The sequence below is a fragment of the Moschus berezovskii genome, chromosome 4, assembly GCF_049115385.1.
Source record: "Moschus berezovskii isolate FMDL1 chromosome 4, NW_MosBer_1.0, whole genome shotgun sequence".
Lineage (NCBI taxonomy): Eukaryota > Metazoa > Chordata > Mammalia > Artiodactyla > Moschidae > Moschus > Moschus berezovskii.
This window is the reverse complement of record NC_142463.1, coordinates 14,894,140-14,911,948: the sequence shown is the minus strand read 5'-3', so window position 1 is coordinate 14,911,948 and position 17,809 is coordinate 14,894,140. Positions and strand designations below refer to the sequence as shown.

General features: G+C 41.6%; 1 protein-coding gene across 1 annotated transcript in view; it reads right to left on the bottom strand.

Moving 5' to 3' along the window:
• Positions 1 to 6,606: 6,606 nt before the first annotated feature.
• Positions 6,607 to 17,809, bottom strand: part of ZMPSTE24 (zinc metallopeptidase STE24) — a 41,890-nt gene continuing 30,687 nt past the window's right edge. Inside the window, exons 8-10 of the mRNA XM_055403068.2 lie at positions 12,917 to 13,021; positions 11,034 to 11,177; positions 6,607 to 8,147 (exon numbers count right to left, since the gene is read on the bottom strand). Of these exons, the coding sequence (XP_055259043.1) occupies positions 7,923 to 8,147; positions 11,034 to 11,177; positions 12,917 to 13,021 (474 nt within the window). The 3' untranslated portion in view covers positions 6,607 to 7,922. The remainder of the gene's footprint in view (positions 8,148 to 11,033; positions 11,178 to 12,916; positions 13,022 to 17,809) is intronic.

Below are 17,809 nucleotides of genomic sequence, written 5' to 3'. Positions count from 1 at the left end.
CCAAAGATGGGAGGACATGGCTCTTGCCTTCTAGGGGTTACCAGGTCCATGAGAAAAACAGACCTGAACCTGGATGATGAGAGCAGTCACGCCACTTTCACTGACAGGACATCCAGGGAAAACTGGCTCAAATGTGCCCGTCTGGGGGCTCCCAGCCTCATTAACTGTGTAGGCCAGCAAGGCTACTCCAAGCAGCAGGGGCAGGAAAGGGTGTGGCAGGTGCCTCTGTCTCGTGTGATGGTGGGAGCTGTTGAAATTCAGCGAGTGACCAATCCCTTGGCTCCATTATTGATCTGGGCGTTTATTCCCCAAATGAAGAGTTCTGCTGGCTCCCTCCAGGAGACATAAGAACTCCAGCCTGAGGTCCCAGCATCTAATGAAGTCTGGGCCCTCCTACACCTCACCCTAAACTTGGCTCACCCTAAAAATGTCCTTCTCTTCCCCTGGCCAGCAGGAGCCGGGACTCCCCTCGACAGTCTCCCCTGCCTCCATACACACACACACCATGGTGACTTCTCAGCTCCTTTACCCTTCCAGGGACAGAGGGCTACTCTCTTAGGTAGCCCTAGGGCCCACAGAGGTGGCTTCACCCCCAGTGCTTTCGCAAATCCTGAATCACAGCATCCCAGGCCCCTCAGAAGGCCCTGCTGCTGCTGGGGGAACGCCTGGAATGCAGAGAGAATCGAGTGTTCAGTGCAGGGGAAGAGGACGAGGGCTGCAGGGGGCAGTGAAGACTGGCCCCGAGCCGCTCCCAGGTCCTCATACCTGATGGGAGCATCCTCCTTTCCGAAGCCGTGGCTCTTTACTTGTCCTGGTGCCTGAGACGTTGGGCTTAAAGAGCCAGTCTACTCAGTCCGTGAGGCTTCCTGGTCTCCTTCCTTGTCCCTTCTGTGATTTTCTCTCAGTAGGTCCACTGGAGGATTTGAATTACATGATTCACAGATCTTCAGCAGGGTTACACTTCATTCCGCATGACTCAGAGGCATTTGAAGGAGCCAAAGGGGGTTGACTCCCAGGGACTAGTGGCAGGTAGCCTTTCTGATACTTCCTAGAGGGTGATTCACTCAGGAAAAAGCCACATCCTTACTGTGATCTACAAGCTCCTCTGATCTCATGTCCATGCTTGGACCCTGGTTTGTTTCCCTCCAGCTTCTCGAGCCCCTGCGCTGCTCCTCAAAGATGCTGTGCCACATGCATGCTATTTATGCTCTGAACCTGGAAAGCTCTTTTCCAAAATATAGTCCATGATCTCAGGTCGGGTCTTTATTCAAAAGTGACCTTCTCATCCCTACCCCAATATTGATAGTCATCTTGGGTTTTACTATTTTTCCTTAGCACTTGTCCCTATTCAACATATAACATACAACAAATAACATATAAGGGCAGAAACTCTGGTCTCATAGGCCACTCTATTCCCCACCACATAGAACAGTGCCTGGTAGGTAGCTTATGTAAAACGTAAGTGACTATATAGTTGATAAGGCTATATAATCGAAATTTGCTGAGAGTAGAATTTAAATGTTTCACCAAAGATACATATATGCATACATACTCTATACATAGGAAAAAAATCATGTGTAAAGAGAAAAATAAGAGTTTCAAAGACAAAAACAAAATAGTGCCTGGCACATAGCAGATACTCAATAAAATAGTGATTAAGTGAATGCATAATTATGTTCAGGGTGCTCAGAGAGAACCCCACCAATCATCAAATGAGGAAGGGATTTGGTCTCAGCTTGTGTGTGGCTGAGGCATTTCTTAAGATGGTCCAGAGCAGCAGTCCCCAACCATTCTGGCACCAGGGACTGGTTTCTTGGAAGACAATTTTTCCAGAGACTGGGGTATTAGAGGGGATGGTTTTGAGATGATTCTCATAAGGAGCGAGCAGTCTAGATCCTTTGCATGTGCAGTTCACAGAAGGGTTCATGCTCCTGTGAGAATATAATACCACTGCTGATCTGACAGGAGACGGAGCTCAGGTAGTAACGTGAGTGATGAGGTTGTGTTTATAGTCGTTCAGTCGTGTCTGATTCTTTGTGACCCCATGGATTGTAGCCCACCAGGCTCCTCTGTCCACGGGGATTCTCCAGGCAAGAATACTGGAGTGGATTGCCATGCCCTCCTCCAGGGGATCTTCCCAACCCAGGGATCGATCCCAGGTCTCCTGCATTGCAGGCGGATTCTTTACCAACTGAGCCACCAGGGAAGCCCAAGTGATGAGGAGCGGCTGTAAATACAAATGAAGCTTTGCTTGCTCACTCACTGCTCACTGCCTGCTGTACTTCGGAGGGTCGAGGACCCCTGGCCTAGAGCATCCAGGTTACTCCCTCCACTGCCAAGAGTGGGTCTCAATATGATGGCACTGGGTGGGCTTAGAAGCTGACAAAGACTTCTGTCAGGTAAGCACTGGCAAGAGCACTGGAGCAGCAGTAGAAAGGCTGCCCTGTTTCTAGTAGGGGCAGAAATGGTTCAGTTCAGCTCACTTCAGTTACTCAGTCGTGTCCGACTCCTTGAGGAACAGCAGCACCAGGCCTCCCTGCCCATCACCAACTCCCGGAGTCTACCTAAATCCATATCCATTGGGTCGGTGATGCCATCCAACCATCTCATCCTCTGTCGTCCCCTTCTCCTCCTGCCTTCAATCTTTCCCAGCGTCAGGGTCTTTTCAAATGAGTCAGCTCTTTGCATGGCCAAAGTATTGGAGTTTCAGCTTCAACATCAGTTCTTCCAATGAACACCCAGGACTGATCTCCTTTAGGGTGGACTGGTTGGATCTCCTTGCAGTCCAAGGGACTCTCAAGAGTTTTCTCCAGCACCACAGTTCAAAAGCATCAATTCTTCGGCGGTCAGCTTTCTTCACAGTCCAACTCTCACATCCATACACGACCACGGGAAAAACCATAGCCTTGACTACATGGACCTTTGTTGACAAAGTAATGTCTCTGCTTTTCAATATGCTGTTGAGGTTGGTCCTAACTTTCCTTCCAAGGAGTAAGCATCTTTTAATTTCACAGCTGCAGTCATCATCCACAGTGATTTTGGAGCCGCCACTCTCACGCTGTTCATGAGGTTACAAGCAACTACAGTGGATGAGGAGAGATGTGTCCTCTGCCCTTTGAATACCTTCCTGCTGAGCACCTCAAACTCAACTCATCCAAAACTGGCCGCCCCCTGCCCCTAACCCGCTCCCCAGGGTCCCTTATCTCAGTATCTAGTTCTACCATCCACCTAGTACCCAGGACTGTGAAACCTGCATCATCTTTAACTCTATCTGCCTTCACCTTGTCTTGCAAATTCATCTCCAACCCTGTTGACCACCTTTTCACTCATTTGTTTAGCAAATATTTATTCATTCTTTGAGTGCTGTTCTTTGTCTCCTCAACAAGAATATAAACTCCATGAAGCAGGGGATCTTGTCCCATTCCCTGCTGTACCCTCAGAGCCTCCAACAATGTGTGGCATTTAGCAGGGATTCGATACATATCTGCTAAATGCCTGGTTGTATTATTCGGGATAACATCCATCTGCTTTATCACGGCACACAGGCCTTCCCACGTGGCCCTCCTCCTCTCCAGCCTCATTTCTCACCCTAACATCTCACAGTCCCCCAAGTGCCCCATGTTCTCCTAGTTTTGTACCCTTGCCCTTGTCCACCCGATTCCTTCTCTTTGAAAACTTAATCATGTCCTCTAGTAACCCTCTCCTCGTCCCAACTGCCAGCTGCGTTAGGCACTTCTGTTTCTGTGCTTATTTACACCATAGCAATTGTGGAGGCAGACGCTTTACCATCTGAGCCACCAGGGAAGTTCAATTATGATGAATGATTAATATCATTGTTATTAATCAGTTATTGAGCTCTTATTATCTGTTGTGCTAAACATCCTGCAAACGTGATCTCGTTCAACCCTTAAGATAGCTCCAAAAGCCATTTGTCATGTTAAAAAATGAGTCTCTCTCAATCCCACATCTCCTTACAGCTAACATCCCATATTTTTGCTCCTTTTGATGGGAATAAAACGTTGTTTTTAAAAAGTTAAAACAACCTGTGGCTTCTAGCTCACCACCCCGTCCTACTCAGATTCCTTTGCTGGGCCTCTCATCTCCCCAGCATGTGAAAGTCAGAGGACCACATGACTGGGACACATCTTTTTCTCTCACTCCTCTTGCGGCTTTAAATTCTGCCTATAACTCCCTAGCTTGAATCTCTCCCCTTAATTCATTTGTCAGACTGCTCACTCAACACCCGCCTTAGATGTTTAGTAGGTACCTCAATTATAACATGAGGAAAATGTTGAGATGCTCTGCCTCCAAAATCCCCCTCGTCCCCATCTCAGTGACTGGCAACGCCATTCTCTGTGACTTAAGCTAAATACGCTGCAGGCATTCTCTACTCCACTCTTTCTTGTACCTCGGTCTGATCCATCAGCAAATCCTGTTGGCTCAGCCTTCAAAATATTTCCAGAATCCAACCACTTCTCATCACTTCCCAACTACCCCAGTATCCGTTTTTACTTTCTTGCTGGAAGTATTACAAGAGCTTCCCAACTAGGCCCCAGCTTGTACCTTTGCTCCTCAACCTAGTAGCCGGCGATCCTGTTAACATTTAGATCATGTCACTCCCTGGCCCCAAGCCCTCCAATGGCTTCCCCTCTGCAGTCTAATCAAAGCCTGAGTCCCTCCAGTGGCCTACAAGTCCCTGTAAATCTGCTGCATTTCTACCCCTCAGAATATCTCCTACCACATCTTCTTAGAACACCCCATCCCAGCCTCTCTTGCCTGAGGTGTCTCTAAAACACCAGGCTCATTCCCACATCAAGGCTTTTACACTTGCTGTTCGTGTTCACTCTTTCTGGAATGCGCTTCCCCCAAACACCTGTATCGATCACTCACTCCCTTCCTCCAGGGCTTTGTTCAAACATTACCTTCAGTGACACCTTTTTACAACCATCCTGTTTAAAATTACAAATTTCACAACTTCCCTCCTACCCCACAAACCCCTCAGGCCTTCCTTTTCCCCTAAGACATGTATCACTATTGAATTTCTATTTTGGTTGTCTATTTCTCCACCCTAGAATGTAAACTCCATGAGGTGGGGCTCTTCCTACGGTTTATTTGCTCATGCATCCCAAGCCTAAGTGAAGTTTCCCTGTTTGTCACTCATCAGGCAGAGAGCCAGAGGGGAGCTCTCTCCTGAAGGTGCAGGCTTCATCCTCCTTGCCAGGTGGGAACAGTCCTGGCTTCACAGGGTTTTAGGACACATGGAGGTATCTTCCTATCTGTTCAAATTGTTTGGGAAACCCTCTTCCCTGGAAACCATCCTGGATAATAAGAGAAGAGCAGAGATCTCCCTATTCATATCGTCTGAATAGTGCTATACCATCCCACTGTGGATTGTTCCTGCTCATCCACAAAACTGTACATAGCTGGGCACAGAAGTTACTTGCTCACATTATCATGATCCTGAATCAGGAGTTTTGGGAAAGGGGTTCTCTGTACTTTTTCTTTGTATGGCATCTAAGAGAACTTAAGGCCCTCAAGGTAAGCTTTCTGCTATGGGAAAACTTTTCTGCAGATGAAGGTAGAACTCTCAAAACAGTCAAAACTACATGAAGTACAGATGCACAAAAGACTCCAAAAGATGGACGACAAAGACCGCGTGGAAGAAGGAGACCTGGGCGGGGGGGGGGGGGGGGGAGTTACCACACAAAGGGTTAGGGGTGAGCCTGAGGATACACAGGCTAAAGGGCAAGCTGGGACCATCACTGGTATTCAGATCACTGACTTGACCCCAGTTCCTATCCTAAACAGAGGTAGCACTTACTAGTAGCGCTCAGACTTTAGCAGAGGACCAAGTCAGACAAAGGCAGTATATACACACAATAAGGACTCTCTGCCTTAGATTCAGAAATCAACCCCGCTGAGGTCATGCGGTTTTATCTGAGGCCTTGATCTACTTCATTCTGTCCACCAAGTATTAGGGTACAGAGTGCAACCTCCTTTCCTCCTTGGCTGGCCTTTCTCCCTCCCTTGATTGGCCAATACCTCAGGAACCTACCAGTAGTATCCTCTGGCCATCCCTAGCCCTCCCATAAACTGTCGGGGACCAGGTCAAAACAATCACATACTAAAAAGCTAGTTATTGCTGCCACATGAAAGGAAGACTGAAGAGGCAGCTGGAGAAGACCAAACAGACCAAAACAATGAGAAGTTACGCGAATGGAGAAGGAATGGTTCTGAATGACGCTCTGAGGAGACGTCAGCAAGAACTGGTGATGCTCTGGAGTGGAGCAGGAGGAAGGCGGTGAGGAGGTCTGAGTGAGGGACGCAGCACTGTGGCTGTTCCTCCCACTGCTCTTCACTACTGGCACTCAGCTCCTCCAGGGTGATGAACATGCATCCCAGGAACAAATGACAGAGTGTGTCAAACCAAAGACAAAGTACATCAATCTGTATTGGCAGTTGTTAATGTTTCACTGGTGTAGAACTGAAATTTGTATTGAAAGGCAAGAAAGGAAGGAAAGGCAGTTATCACAGCATGAATTCATAGGTAAAAGATGCTGGATAAAATCATAGGACTGTTCCTTAGGAAAATAAATAATGCAGTACTAAACTAGAGGCTTATTTTTATTATGATTCCATGTAGAGACATCATCCAAATATCAGCTAAGCAAAAGACTTTCTGGCCAGAGGCCAAGTGCACACAGTTGATCCCACTTTGGAATAAATGCCCAGAAGGTATACACATCACCAGTGGGTGGGACTCTGGGCACAAAGTTGGGTCTCATTCGGAAAGTGAACAGAGATTTGAGTCAAACATGCAGCTTCAAAAACTGGAAATCTTTCATGACGTTTGTTTTGAAAATAAAAATTGCCTGCATATCAAGGACTATAATTTTCTAAAATGGAATTAGGCCTAATTAAATAAAATAGTACTCATGACTTAACTGATAAAAATTAGAAAAATAAAAACAGAAACTCTTCTGTCCAAAGAGATAGAAAATTATATTTTTTCCTGTAACATCATAAGAGAATCATCAGTATTTCACCCTTATGTCTCTTAAAATGTCATTTCTTCTTCTTTCCACAATTCTCCCACTGTTAACAGCAAAACCTGTTCAATATGGCAATTTCTGCTAAGTAAAAGGATGCACTATTTATTGAATACTTAAGAGTATGAATGAAAAAAGCTGAATGTTAAAGAAAATACTATATTACCCCTAATGGGATCATACCCACCAGGTGGAAGGAAAGATAAAGACTGAGATTTTCTAAAAAACAAAAACAAAACCCAATGATTTAAAATACTCTGTACATAATTTCTAATTTCAAAACATTATTAGAAATTCCTGATCAGTGTATAACAAGAGAAATTTGGTAGAACAGCAGAGAGCATATTTCTAACTACTTTCAGTTGTATAACATTTATTATCTTCCTTCCTTATTTAAAACACTGATTGGCCAGCTTAAATCATAACAGCCTAAAAGTAGAAATAAGTTTCAACTTAGGTATGAGCACAGTGATTTGAGACCACTGTTTCTGCCTTACAGAGAGAATTCAGAGGTGGTGTTCCCTTTTAAACATATGCCCCCAAATACCTTATATGCAGGTTCCACATAAGCTTGTAAATAAAACAAGTTCTGTATTTTCTCAAATAATTTTACAAGTTGATGGTAAACTAGATTTTAAAGATAAAACTATGCCTTTAAAACACTAAGCCTCAAAATTTCATCCAGTGTTTTCTTTAAGAAATGGATTATTAAAATCATTTTTGAAATGAGATATTAAATGTATTTAAATCTTGGCTTTTCTGTAATCATTTTTCCTAAAAAAAAAAAAAAGAAGTTAAAAACATCAAGAGCCAGAACATGCTGCCAGGACAGAAAATAATCAGAAATGTCTTCAGTTGCAGACCCTGGGCAATTCAGTCTTGTTTTGAATTTTTCAAAGCCTGAAGTCTCTCTAGTAGTGGAGGATGAGAATAATGCCACATGGAAAACAACCAGTCAGAAACAGGGAATCCCAAGTTGTCTTTGTTTAGTTTGATTAAAGCAGAATATAAGTCTTTGGCCTTCCCAAGTTTCTTGGCAAATGCATCGGCTTGAAACTCAAATCTGCGGCTGAGGACTGTTAGGCAAAAAGAAAGAACCTGAAAAAGGAAATAAAAGCATTTTAACCACTTCCCCTCTTTGTTGTCACTAAAGCTTTCATGAGCCAATACTGCAGAGGAAGTTCAGCTCAGGATAAGAGAAACAGCAAGCCAAAAGAAACATCACTTGTATTTTGGAGACCCTACGGTGGGGGAATTATTAGAAATTGAGCCTTTTCCCCTCTAAGCAAATAGACCAGAAACAGATATATATCCAAAGACATGTCAGTCTTAATGAAGAGATACTGACTTCTGGGAACCTGCCACGGGCCCAGCACTGAGTCAGCATTTTACATTCTCCAGCAATCCTACAAGGTGATTACTCTTACTCCTGTTTTACAGATGAAGAAGGGGTCTCAGAAGTTAGACAACTTGTTTGTGGTCACACAACTAGCAGGTGGTAGTGCTGAAATTCTTGATGACTCCAAAACCCATGACACCATCTTTCTCAGAGGTAAGATGTGGTGATTTATATTCATACTCTTTTTCTCATTAAAAATATATCCTTGCTCACTTATCCACCTTTAGATGTTAACAATAGTCTTCAATGAGAATATTCTAATATGTATATAAACAAGTATTCATGTATATACATCTATACATGTATACACACACACTATAGCTTCTAATGATGGCCTCAAAATAGGAATTTTCCAGAGTGTTCTGAGTTATGGTAGCTTCGTTAGAATAAATATTCAGTCTCTGAGGGTGACTACTATGAAGGGGACAAGTTTCACCTGACAACAGAAATTTCTGAGGGAAAAATAATTTATTTGCGTACTGAAGTAATAATATTACAGGCTGGATGACATGATGTCTTTTTCTTACCTTAAAATACATCAGGCAATAAAGCAAAAAGAAAGTTTAAAGTCTTTCAACTGTACCTCACATTGCTATCAGCAGATCCACCGCTTCAACATAAAGTCTGGGAGCTCCTGATATCTTCTTGCTTGCTAAGTCACTTCAGTCATGTTCAAAGCTAGTATCTGGCTTCTACCTGAAATTTCTTTCCAAACCTTGAATGTACTTTTTGGGTTATAATCATTAACTAATCTATGTGTCTCTCCTGATTTCAAGTGTCCCAGGGCAGCTGTCCCTTGAAACTCACTGTGACACAAATAAACCCTCAGCAGACACTAGCCCACGCTCATCTGCTCCACTGTGGGTTTTCAAACCCTTCTTGATAAAGCATGTTTCCCATTTCCCAGGAAAATATCTCTTTCTTATTATGACCTCTTAAATGTGGACATTAAACATTTGCTTTTCTGTTTAAATACTTAGTCTTTTTGAAATGAATACCCTGGGCTCATTGAGGTTTTTAAAACAGTTGCTAATATCTCTAAATTAATTATATTTCAAATCACTCTAATATCCCACATTTACTTATCTATTTTTTAAAGTGAACTCAACTACTCAAAATATAAGGAGATAAAACCAAAAACTGAGAGGCCAAATTAGATGCCCAAAGCACACTAACATTACTGGTGCCTTACTTATCAGAGGACATTTACACTCAGTCAGAATCCGGTAACTTTTACCTAATGAGTTTGATTATCTGATTTCCCAGTCCATAGTTGGTTGAAGAAGAAAATTAGAAACAAATAATGACCATATCAGAAAGGTACACTGACATTAGCAAGGATTATCAGCCTGATAGTCAACAAAGAGATTATAAGAACATTAGTTCTATAAATAAATAGCACAACTGCGTAAAGAGCAGAGGATTCTGGGACATTTCATACACACAGCTCAGTGTCTTTAAGGCATTCCTGAATTGTGACTGAAGACAGAAATGACAATATCATTATGGTGGTAGTTTAGTCGCTAAGTTATGTCCCATGGACTATAGCCTGCCAGGTTCCTCTGTTTATGGGATTCTCCAAGCAAGAATACTGGAATGGGTTACCATTTCCTTCTCCACATATCATTACAAGCGGTTCTATAACCTCTTTAAGAAGTAACACTCAGCATACAGCACTTTATACATATTCTCAACAAAAGTTTAAAAATGAAAACATTTAGAGTTTAATGATAATAAATCTTACGTCTCTGGAAAATGAATGTCGATTCTGTGGACAATGCTATACAAACATGATCTCTTCCTCTCTGTTTTTCCTTCCTGGTGCCTTATACCTCACCCTACCCCTACCTTTTAAGGAGAAAGTTAAAACCTTAACTATACAACTTGTCCCAAAGAAAGAATTCTTCTGAATGGAGATATCTCAAGATCCCTGATCTCTTGGCTTACTCTGGAAGCCTAATCAATTAGTATGTTGCCATCACTGGATTTATTAATATACAGTCTCATTAATCCATGTCTTATCACACATATGGCATTCCCCTACTGAGTAGTCATGGAGCAGTGGTTCTCAAACTCTGCTTACCATAAAACACCAAACTTTGCTTCAGAGGGTCTGGAGTGAGATGCTAAGTCTGTTATGAAGCAGGTGGTCAGGAAATGCAACCAGAGGAACACTATCATACAATCTCTCTTATCCAGTCATACACACACTCAATTATCAGTTGTTTTGTCCCCTCACACACAGATTTTCGCCAGTGCTTGGCGAAATGTGGTCTAGGACATAGTGTTATAATAGTTAATTTCCATCAACCAAGTCTCTGAGGTACATGCTACATCGAGGTTTTCACCACTAAAGTCTAATTCTCCACTTTTTTTCCCCTAATAATATAGAAGCACTAATTATTTGGGACTGGGTTTTTCTGCTTTTTTTCCTTATACTGGCCAGTAAATCAAGGGACTAAAACTTTGTATTATCTTCTTGTTAAAACTCTAGTTATGTTTGTTTCTTTTTTCACTACTCTCAAGGTTCTAGATTTGAAATAGACAAGAGCATATGTGAGATAATTTTAAAGATTATACATTACCTCATTATAAGGTGAAAAAATAAACTGGAAGATGATCAATAGTCCAATTAGAGTGGGCTGGCTGTCATTAAAACCAAATGCAACAAAAAGCTCCTTTCGACCAATTAATACAGCAAACAAGAAAAAACACAGGAAAGAATTCATCTAGAAAAAAGGATACAAAATTATTTCTAAGTTATGCCTAAGCTAACTTCATTGTGGGATCAGTAGAATAAGACATCATCCTATGATTTTAAGAATGATGTTGGCGTGACCACAGGAAAAGTTACTTAGGTGGTTTCATGGTTTTACTTTTATTCTAGAAGTAGAGAGGGCCCGAGCTGAGGATATAGATAGACTAATTCGTTATTAGCGAGCAAATACTGGTTTAGCTGGGTGATTAGGGCCTTGAAGCAAACTAGAGGATGGCTAATAAGGAGATTGGGAAAAGAGGTATGTGGGAAAACTTCCAAAACTAGCCCAGAGTATGATAATACTTAGATCTAATGAGAATCTTCACTGAAACTATTCCACAGCAGAGGAGGCTCTGTCAATGCTCAGGTGGAGAAGATACCTGCTCTGTGGATGTTAGCCAGCTTCTTTGCCCAGCCACTCTAGGACTTGGTCAATTGCTCATGAACAGAGTGGCCATGGTGACAGGGATGGAGTCAATGCACTAATCAACAACACAGACATTCCCCATTGGCTCCAGCTGAACTGCCTAATCTATTAGAAGAGGCAATCAACTCCAGCCCTGATGAGGCACCTCCAGGATCAGCCCACTACCCTCACAGTAGGCTATCGGACCCCTTCTTTCATGAATAGAGCAGTGATTTTCCTTATTAAACTGAGTACTTAAATAAACTTGGATTTGGACTTATGGAAGATACCCTGGAGAAGGAAATGGCAACCCACTTCAGTACTCTTGCCTCGAGAATCCCATGGAGGGAGGAGCCTGCTAGGCTACAGTCCATGGGGCCGCACAGAGTCGGACACGACTGAGCAGCTTCACTTTCAATGTCTTACTCACTGCCATGTATCCATACAACACAGCCTCCAGCCAAGGCACTCATTTTTATACCTACAGATGTAAGGCAACAGAAAAGTGCCTATAGGAGCAGGTACACAAGTCTTTGCATGTAATCCATCACCCAGAACCAGTTGACCTTTTAGAAAGTTACAAAGACCATTAAAGATACAACTGAGACCATACATGCTCAGAACCAGTCAAAAAAACGGAGTGCTATTTCACTCCGAGCCTGAAAACTAAGGTTACTCTGTTGGTTGAGCAGTATTAACACCCAGAAGAGGAATGTTACGGAAAGTATTTTCTTCTTGATGTTTACTACTTTTTGCAATTTCTTTTCAATGGTTGTACAATGACTTTTTTAAAAGAGAAAAAATGTTTTTTAAAAAGCATTTTAATGTCCAACTTATCTAGGCTCACTCCTTTTGATCTTCACAGCTCCTAGAGCTGAGCAACTGATAACAACAATAAATATTTATGTAGTAGTTACCACATTTCAGGTACTACTCCAAACTCTTTACATGTATTAACTCATTTAATTCTTTCAGTCTTTGGAGGTATCATCACTCAACAAGGGAAAGGAGGCAGAGAGAGGCTCAGGAACTTGCCTGAGGTCACAAAGGTAGTAAGTCAGCAAGCTGTGATGTGAAGCTTGGCTACAGAGTCTGTCTTCACTTCTCTACTATGTGAACTCTCATGCCTGCTATACTTATTATTTGACTTTCCTGCCATAAAAAGAGAACTGTCAGGACTTCCCTAGTGGTCCAGTGGTTAAGACTCTGTGCTTCTACTGCAGGGGGCATGGATTCGATCCCTGCTTGAAGCTGGCAGTGTGGCCAAGAAAAAAGGGGTAGAGAGAGAATGACTCCAGACTTACCTGGCTAATAATGATATTTTTGACTGTGTGTCCCAACTTCCAGTGCCCCAGTTCATGGCCTAGTACAGCAAGCACCTCCTCGTTTTTACATCCTTGTTTCTTATTCTGAATCAAAGAACAAATTGAAAATAACCTATCAAGAAGCTTCAAAAAGTTTATACCTTTTAACCAAGTAAGAGTCCTTTTTAGAGTCTAACTTAAGGAAACAATCAGACTTTTGTGCAAAACTGTTCATTCACTGAACAAAACATTCCTCCAGCCACTCCACATTAGATACTGGGTTAAGCTCAAATATAAAATCATGAACAAGACACACATATTCTACTGCATGAGTTTAATGTAAGTTAGAAAAAATATAAATCTTTATCAATAGGACAAGAGTTAAATAAATCATGACAAAGTCATGTAACAGCCATATTATAATCCCATTAGAAATTTTGCTTTCAAAGATTATGTTATAACATGGAAAGCTGCTCATGATAGTGCCAAATAACATATATATTATACATCCATTAGAAATGTTTTGAAAGATTGTGTTCTGACATGGGAAAATGGTTCATTAGATGAAGAAAGCAGGAAACAAAACTAAAAATAAATAGTATGATTCCAATTGTGAAAAAAGACAAATGTGTATGTAAAAATACACAAATAAAGAAAACAGACTGAAAGTATATCAAAATGTTAACAGTTCTTTCTGTATGGTAGAAATACAGTGATGTTTAACTATCTCAGATCATTCCTATTTTCCAAATTATCTACAAATAAGTATATGTCACTTGTGACCTTCAAAAACACCATGAATTGCTGTTTTAAAAACTGAGACCTCCAAGTTAAAACGGCAGAAGGAACATTCACATCTAATTTTATTCCTTCCAAAAACCCCAGTAAAACTACAATCAAGAGTTGTTTTTTTTTTTTTTTTAAGACATAAACAGGATAGGGAAAACAGGAGAGTTGGCAATAGTAACAAGATTTTGGAAGCAGGAAAGCAGACAGATAAATAAAAATGGACTAGGCAGGTCAAGAAAGTTGAATCATAAGCCAGCAGTGGAGAAAATATATAGAACCAATCTGATTTACACTGCAGTGTCTTCAAAGGACCCAGGTACTTCCGAAACGGGAGGAACAGGAAGGAGGTTGTGGCAAATATAAGAACTGGGTGAGAGCTGTTTGAGAAATGGTACAGGCTCCTCTCCAACTCCACACTCAAGCAAAAGGCAATTGCTCGTCCCTCATCCTGGCAAAAGCCTGAAAGCTCATTTTGGATAGAGCAAAGAAAAGGACACTTCAACTGGAAGTTCGGCTTAGTTGAAGGCCTGGGAACACCAGCAACAGACCATGGCTTTGCTTACCTAACGGTATGTATGGTACACTGACTACTGAGCACTCCCTCGCCCAAGCTAGCCCTCTCCCCATACCTGGCTCTCAAAACACTGCCATCCAGGCAAAAGACTGTAAGAGTACTCCCTGGGAACTCTGATCCCTCTACCAGGAAAGACCAGGAGATACTAATGCAGGAATTCCCCAACTGCAAGCACCCCTAGGACATACCACAGTGAAGCTCAAAGTTGATAAGCCTTATCTACAGGCTCAGAGAATCCAACCAGGTTTTTAGTCCCATTCTCTTACTAAACTGAAAGAAAGTGAAAGTTGCACAGTCGTGTGTGACTCTCTGTGATCCATGGACTGTAGCCTGCCTGATTCTCCTGTCCATGGAATTTTCCAGGCAAGAGTATTAGAGTGGGTTGCCATTTCCTTCTCCAGGGAATCTTCCTGACCCAGGGATTGAACACAGGTCTTCTGCATTGTGGGCGGATTCTTTCCCAACTGAGCCACTAGGGAAGCCCATTCTCTCACTAAAGGAGTAGACAAACAACTATATATATTACAAGATATACAAGGTAAGGGTCAAGATGGAAGACCACATACAGAAAAAATGCAATATGGAAGAAACAAATTACCTAAGGAGAAAATTTAGAGAGATACTGCTTTCATGGGAAAACTGAAGATACTATAAAAAAAATGGGCAATTCAGGACTTCCCTGGTGGTCCAGTGGTTAAGAATCCAACTGCCAATGCAGAGGACTCAGGTTTGGTCCTGGGAAGATTCCACACATCTCAGGGCAACTAAGCCTGTGCACCACAACTCCTGAGCCTGTGCGTTAAAGCTCGTGCTCTGCAGTAAAAGAAGCCACTGCAGTGAGAAGCCTGTGTGCCACAACTGGAGAGTAGCCCTCGCTGGTCGCAACTAGAGAAAGCCTGTGTGCAGCACCAATGGCTTAGAGCAGCCAAAAAAACACCTAAAAATAAATTTTAAAAAAAGGGACAGAGAAAAATAATTATTAGAAATTAAAGCTTAATAGAACGATTGGAAGATGATGTATTCCCAGAAAACAGAAGAAAGAGACAAGCAAATGGAAAAGCAGGGAAGAAAAGGTAAGAAAGTTCAGTATAAGAAAGCCAACAATCAAATAATAGGAACTCTGAAAAGAAAGAATAGAAAAAATAGAGAGGAGAAAATAATCAACAAAACAATTCCAATAAGTTTCCTAGAACCAATGAACTTCAATTTCCAAATTTAAAGGGCCAAATACATACCCAGCACAATGGGTAAAAACAGACTCACAAGGTCGTACACTAGAAACTAGTGTAATATTGTATATCAACTGTACTTCAATTTTAAAAAACAAAAGGCACACACCAAGGTATGTGAAATTTCAGAACACAGAGAAAGGATTCCACAATTTTCCAGAGGAATAAGATTAAGGTAACCCATTAAGGATCAGTAATTTGAATGGTTTCAGATACCTCACCAGCAATGTTGGAATCAAGTTGGTGATGGAACAGTGCCTTCACAATCCTGAAGAAAAAGTATTTTCAATCTAGAAATCTAAACCCCAGTCAAGTGACAGGAAAAAAATGTGACAAGAAATATGAAGGCATTTTGATGCAAGAACTCAAAAACTTTACTATGCAACCTTTCTCAGGAAGGTGCTGGAGGATGTTCTTTACTAAAATGAAGGAGTAAATTAAGAACAAAAAGTCATGGAATACAGAACACAGGAGACCCAGTGAAGGAGAGAAGTGAAGGGAATCTCTAACAGTAAAGGACAACCCCAGAACTGTACACCAGATAAAAGAGGGAAACCCATTCAATTTGAACAAGGTGACTCAAAAGACAATCTGCTGAGGACCACCATGATCGCACTCTTTCAGTCACCACGGCATGCTTTTAACCTGAAGAAACTTGTAGAAGATGTACACTATTGAGAGAACACCGGAGATCAACGTGGATTTCAACCCAAAGAAAAGGAAAAAGAATATCAAGAATGACCTGGTGGTCCTGCAGCTAAGACTCAGTGCCCCCAAAGCAGGGGCCTGGGTTTGACCCCTGGTAAGGGAACTAGATCCCACATGCCACCCCACACGCCGCAACTAAGACCTGGCAGAGCCAAATATAAAAGAATAACCACAGGAGGAGTCTACTATGAGAGCTGGAGAGCAGGACTTCAGAGAAACACCCCGAAGAAAGAGAACAGAGATCTCTCCCAGGGTGTAGGAGGGATAAGGGGGACCAAAATTAATAAGGTTAATGATGTAATTAACCTTGTAGAAAATTATATTGAGAGATAGCAGAAGTTGTGAGAAGAATTAAAAAAAAGAAAAAGGAACACTAAGCACTTTTTTAAAAAAAGCAATTATTAAGCAAGAGGGAAAAAAAGGTAACATATTCTCAGCAGTGAAAAGGTACAATATTGTTTAACAATAATGTTTTCAATAATGTTTTGATACTGGTTGAGAGACAGACAGAGAAGACTTATGGACAGGGGTTGGGGGGTGGGGTGTGTGTGTGTGGGGTGTGTGGGGGGGGTGGAAGGAAAGAGTGGGATAATGGGGAGAGCAGCATGGAAACAGTATATAAAATACTGTATATAAAATATATATATACTGTATATAAAATAAGATAGCCAGTGGGCATGTACTGCACGGCTCTGGGAACTCCAACTGGGGCTCTGTGACAACCTAGAGGGATAGGATGGAGTGGGAGGTGGGAGGGAGGCTCAAGAGAAAGGGGACATGTGTATAACTACAGCTGATTTATATTGATATATGGCAGAAACCTACTCGATGGACATGAGTTTGAGTGAACTCCGGGAGTTGGTGATGGACAGGGAGGCCTGGCGTGCTGTGATTCATGGGGTCAATAAATTAACAAAAAAAACCCCACCACACACACACACACACACACACAAGAACTATAAGTGGACTATACTGGAAGAATTGGGGGAAGGCAGGAGCAGAGCACAAGTGAGGCCAAGAGCCAAATCCTTGTCTACCATAAGTAAAAGTCAAGATAGTGTCGCAGATAATAGGATACATATACTGTATATATAGATGATATGCATAAATGTCAGAAGAAGCTAACAGAGTTGAAATCTGTAGGGAGAGGAGCCTGACAGGGTGAGAGGCATAGAGAAGGGAGGAACATGAAACTACTATATTTCATTATATGCTTTTTTTGTACTCTTAACTTTTAAACAATATGTTTGTATTATTTTAATAAAGTTAAATTTAATGTTAAAATTTATTGGAGTTCTACTTCCCTAATTTTATCATAGTTCCTCAAACCAACATTAAAAATACATATATGTAAATACATATATATGTATACACAAAAATATACATATACACATGCATACATATAATTTTTTCTTTCAACACACATGAAGTATAGGCCAGGAAAGATGAAAAAAATAACAACAAATATTGCTAACATGTATCAAACACTGCCTATGTACCAGGCCCTCTGTGCTATATACTATATTATTTATACATCATAATCATGATATGAAATAAGTATACTTATTACCACTTTACAGATGAGAAAATCTA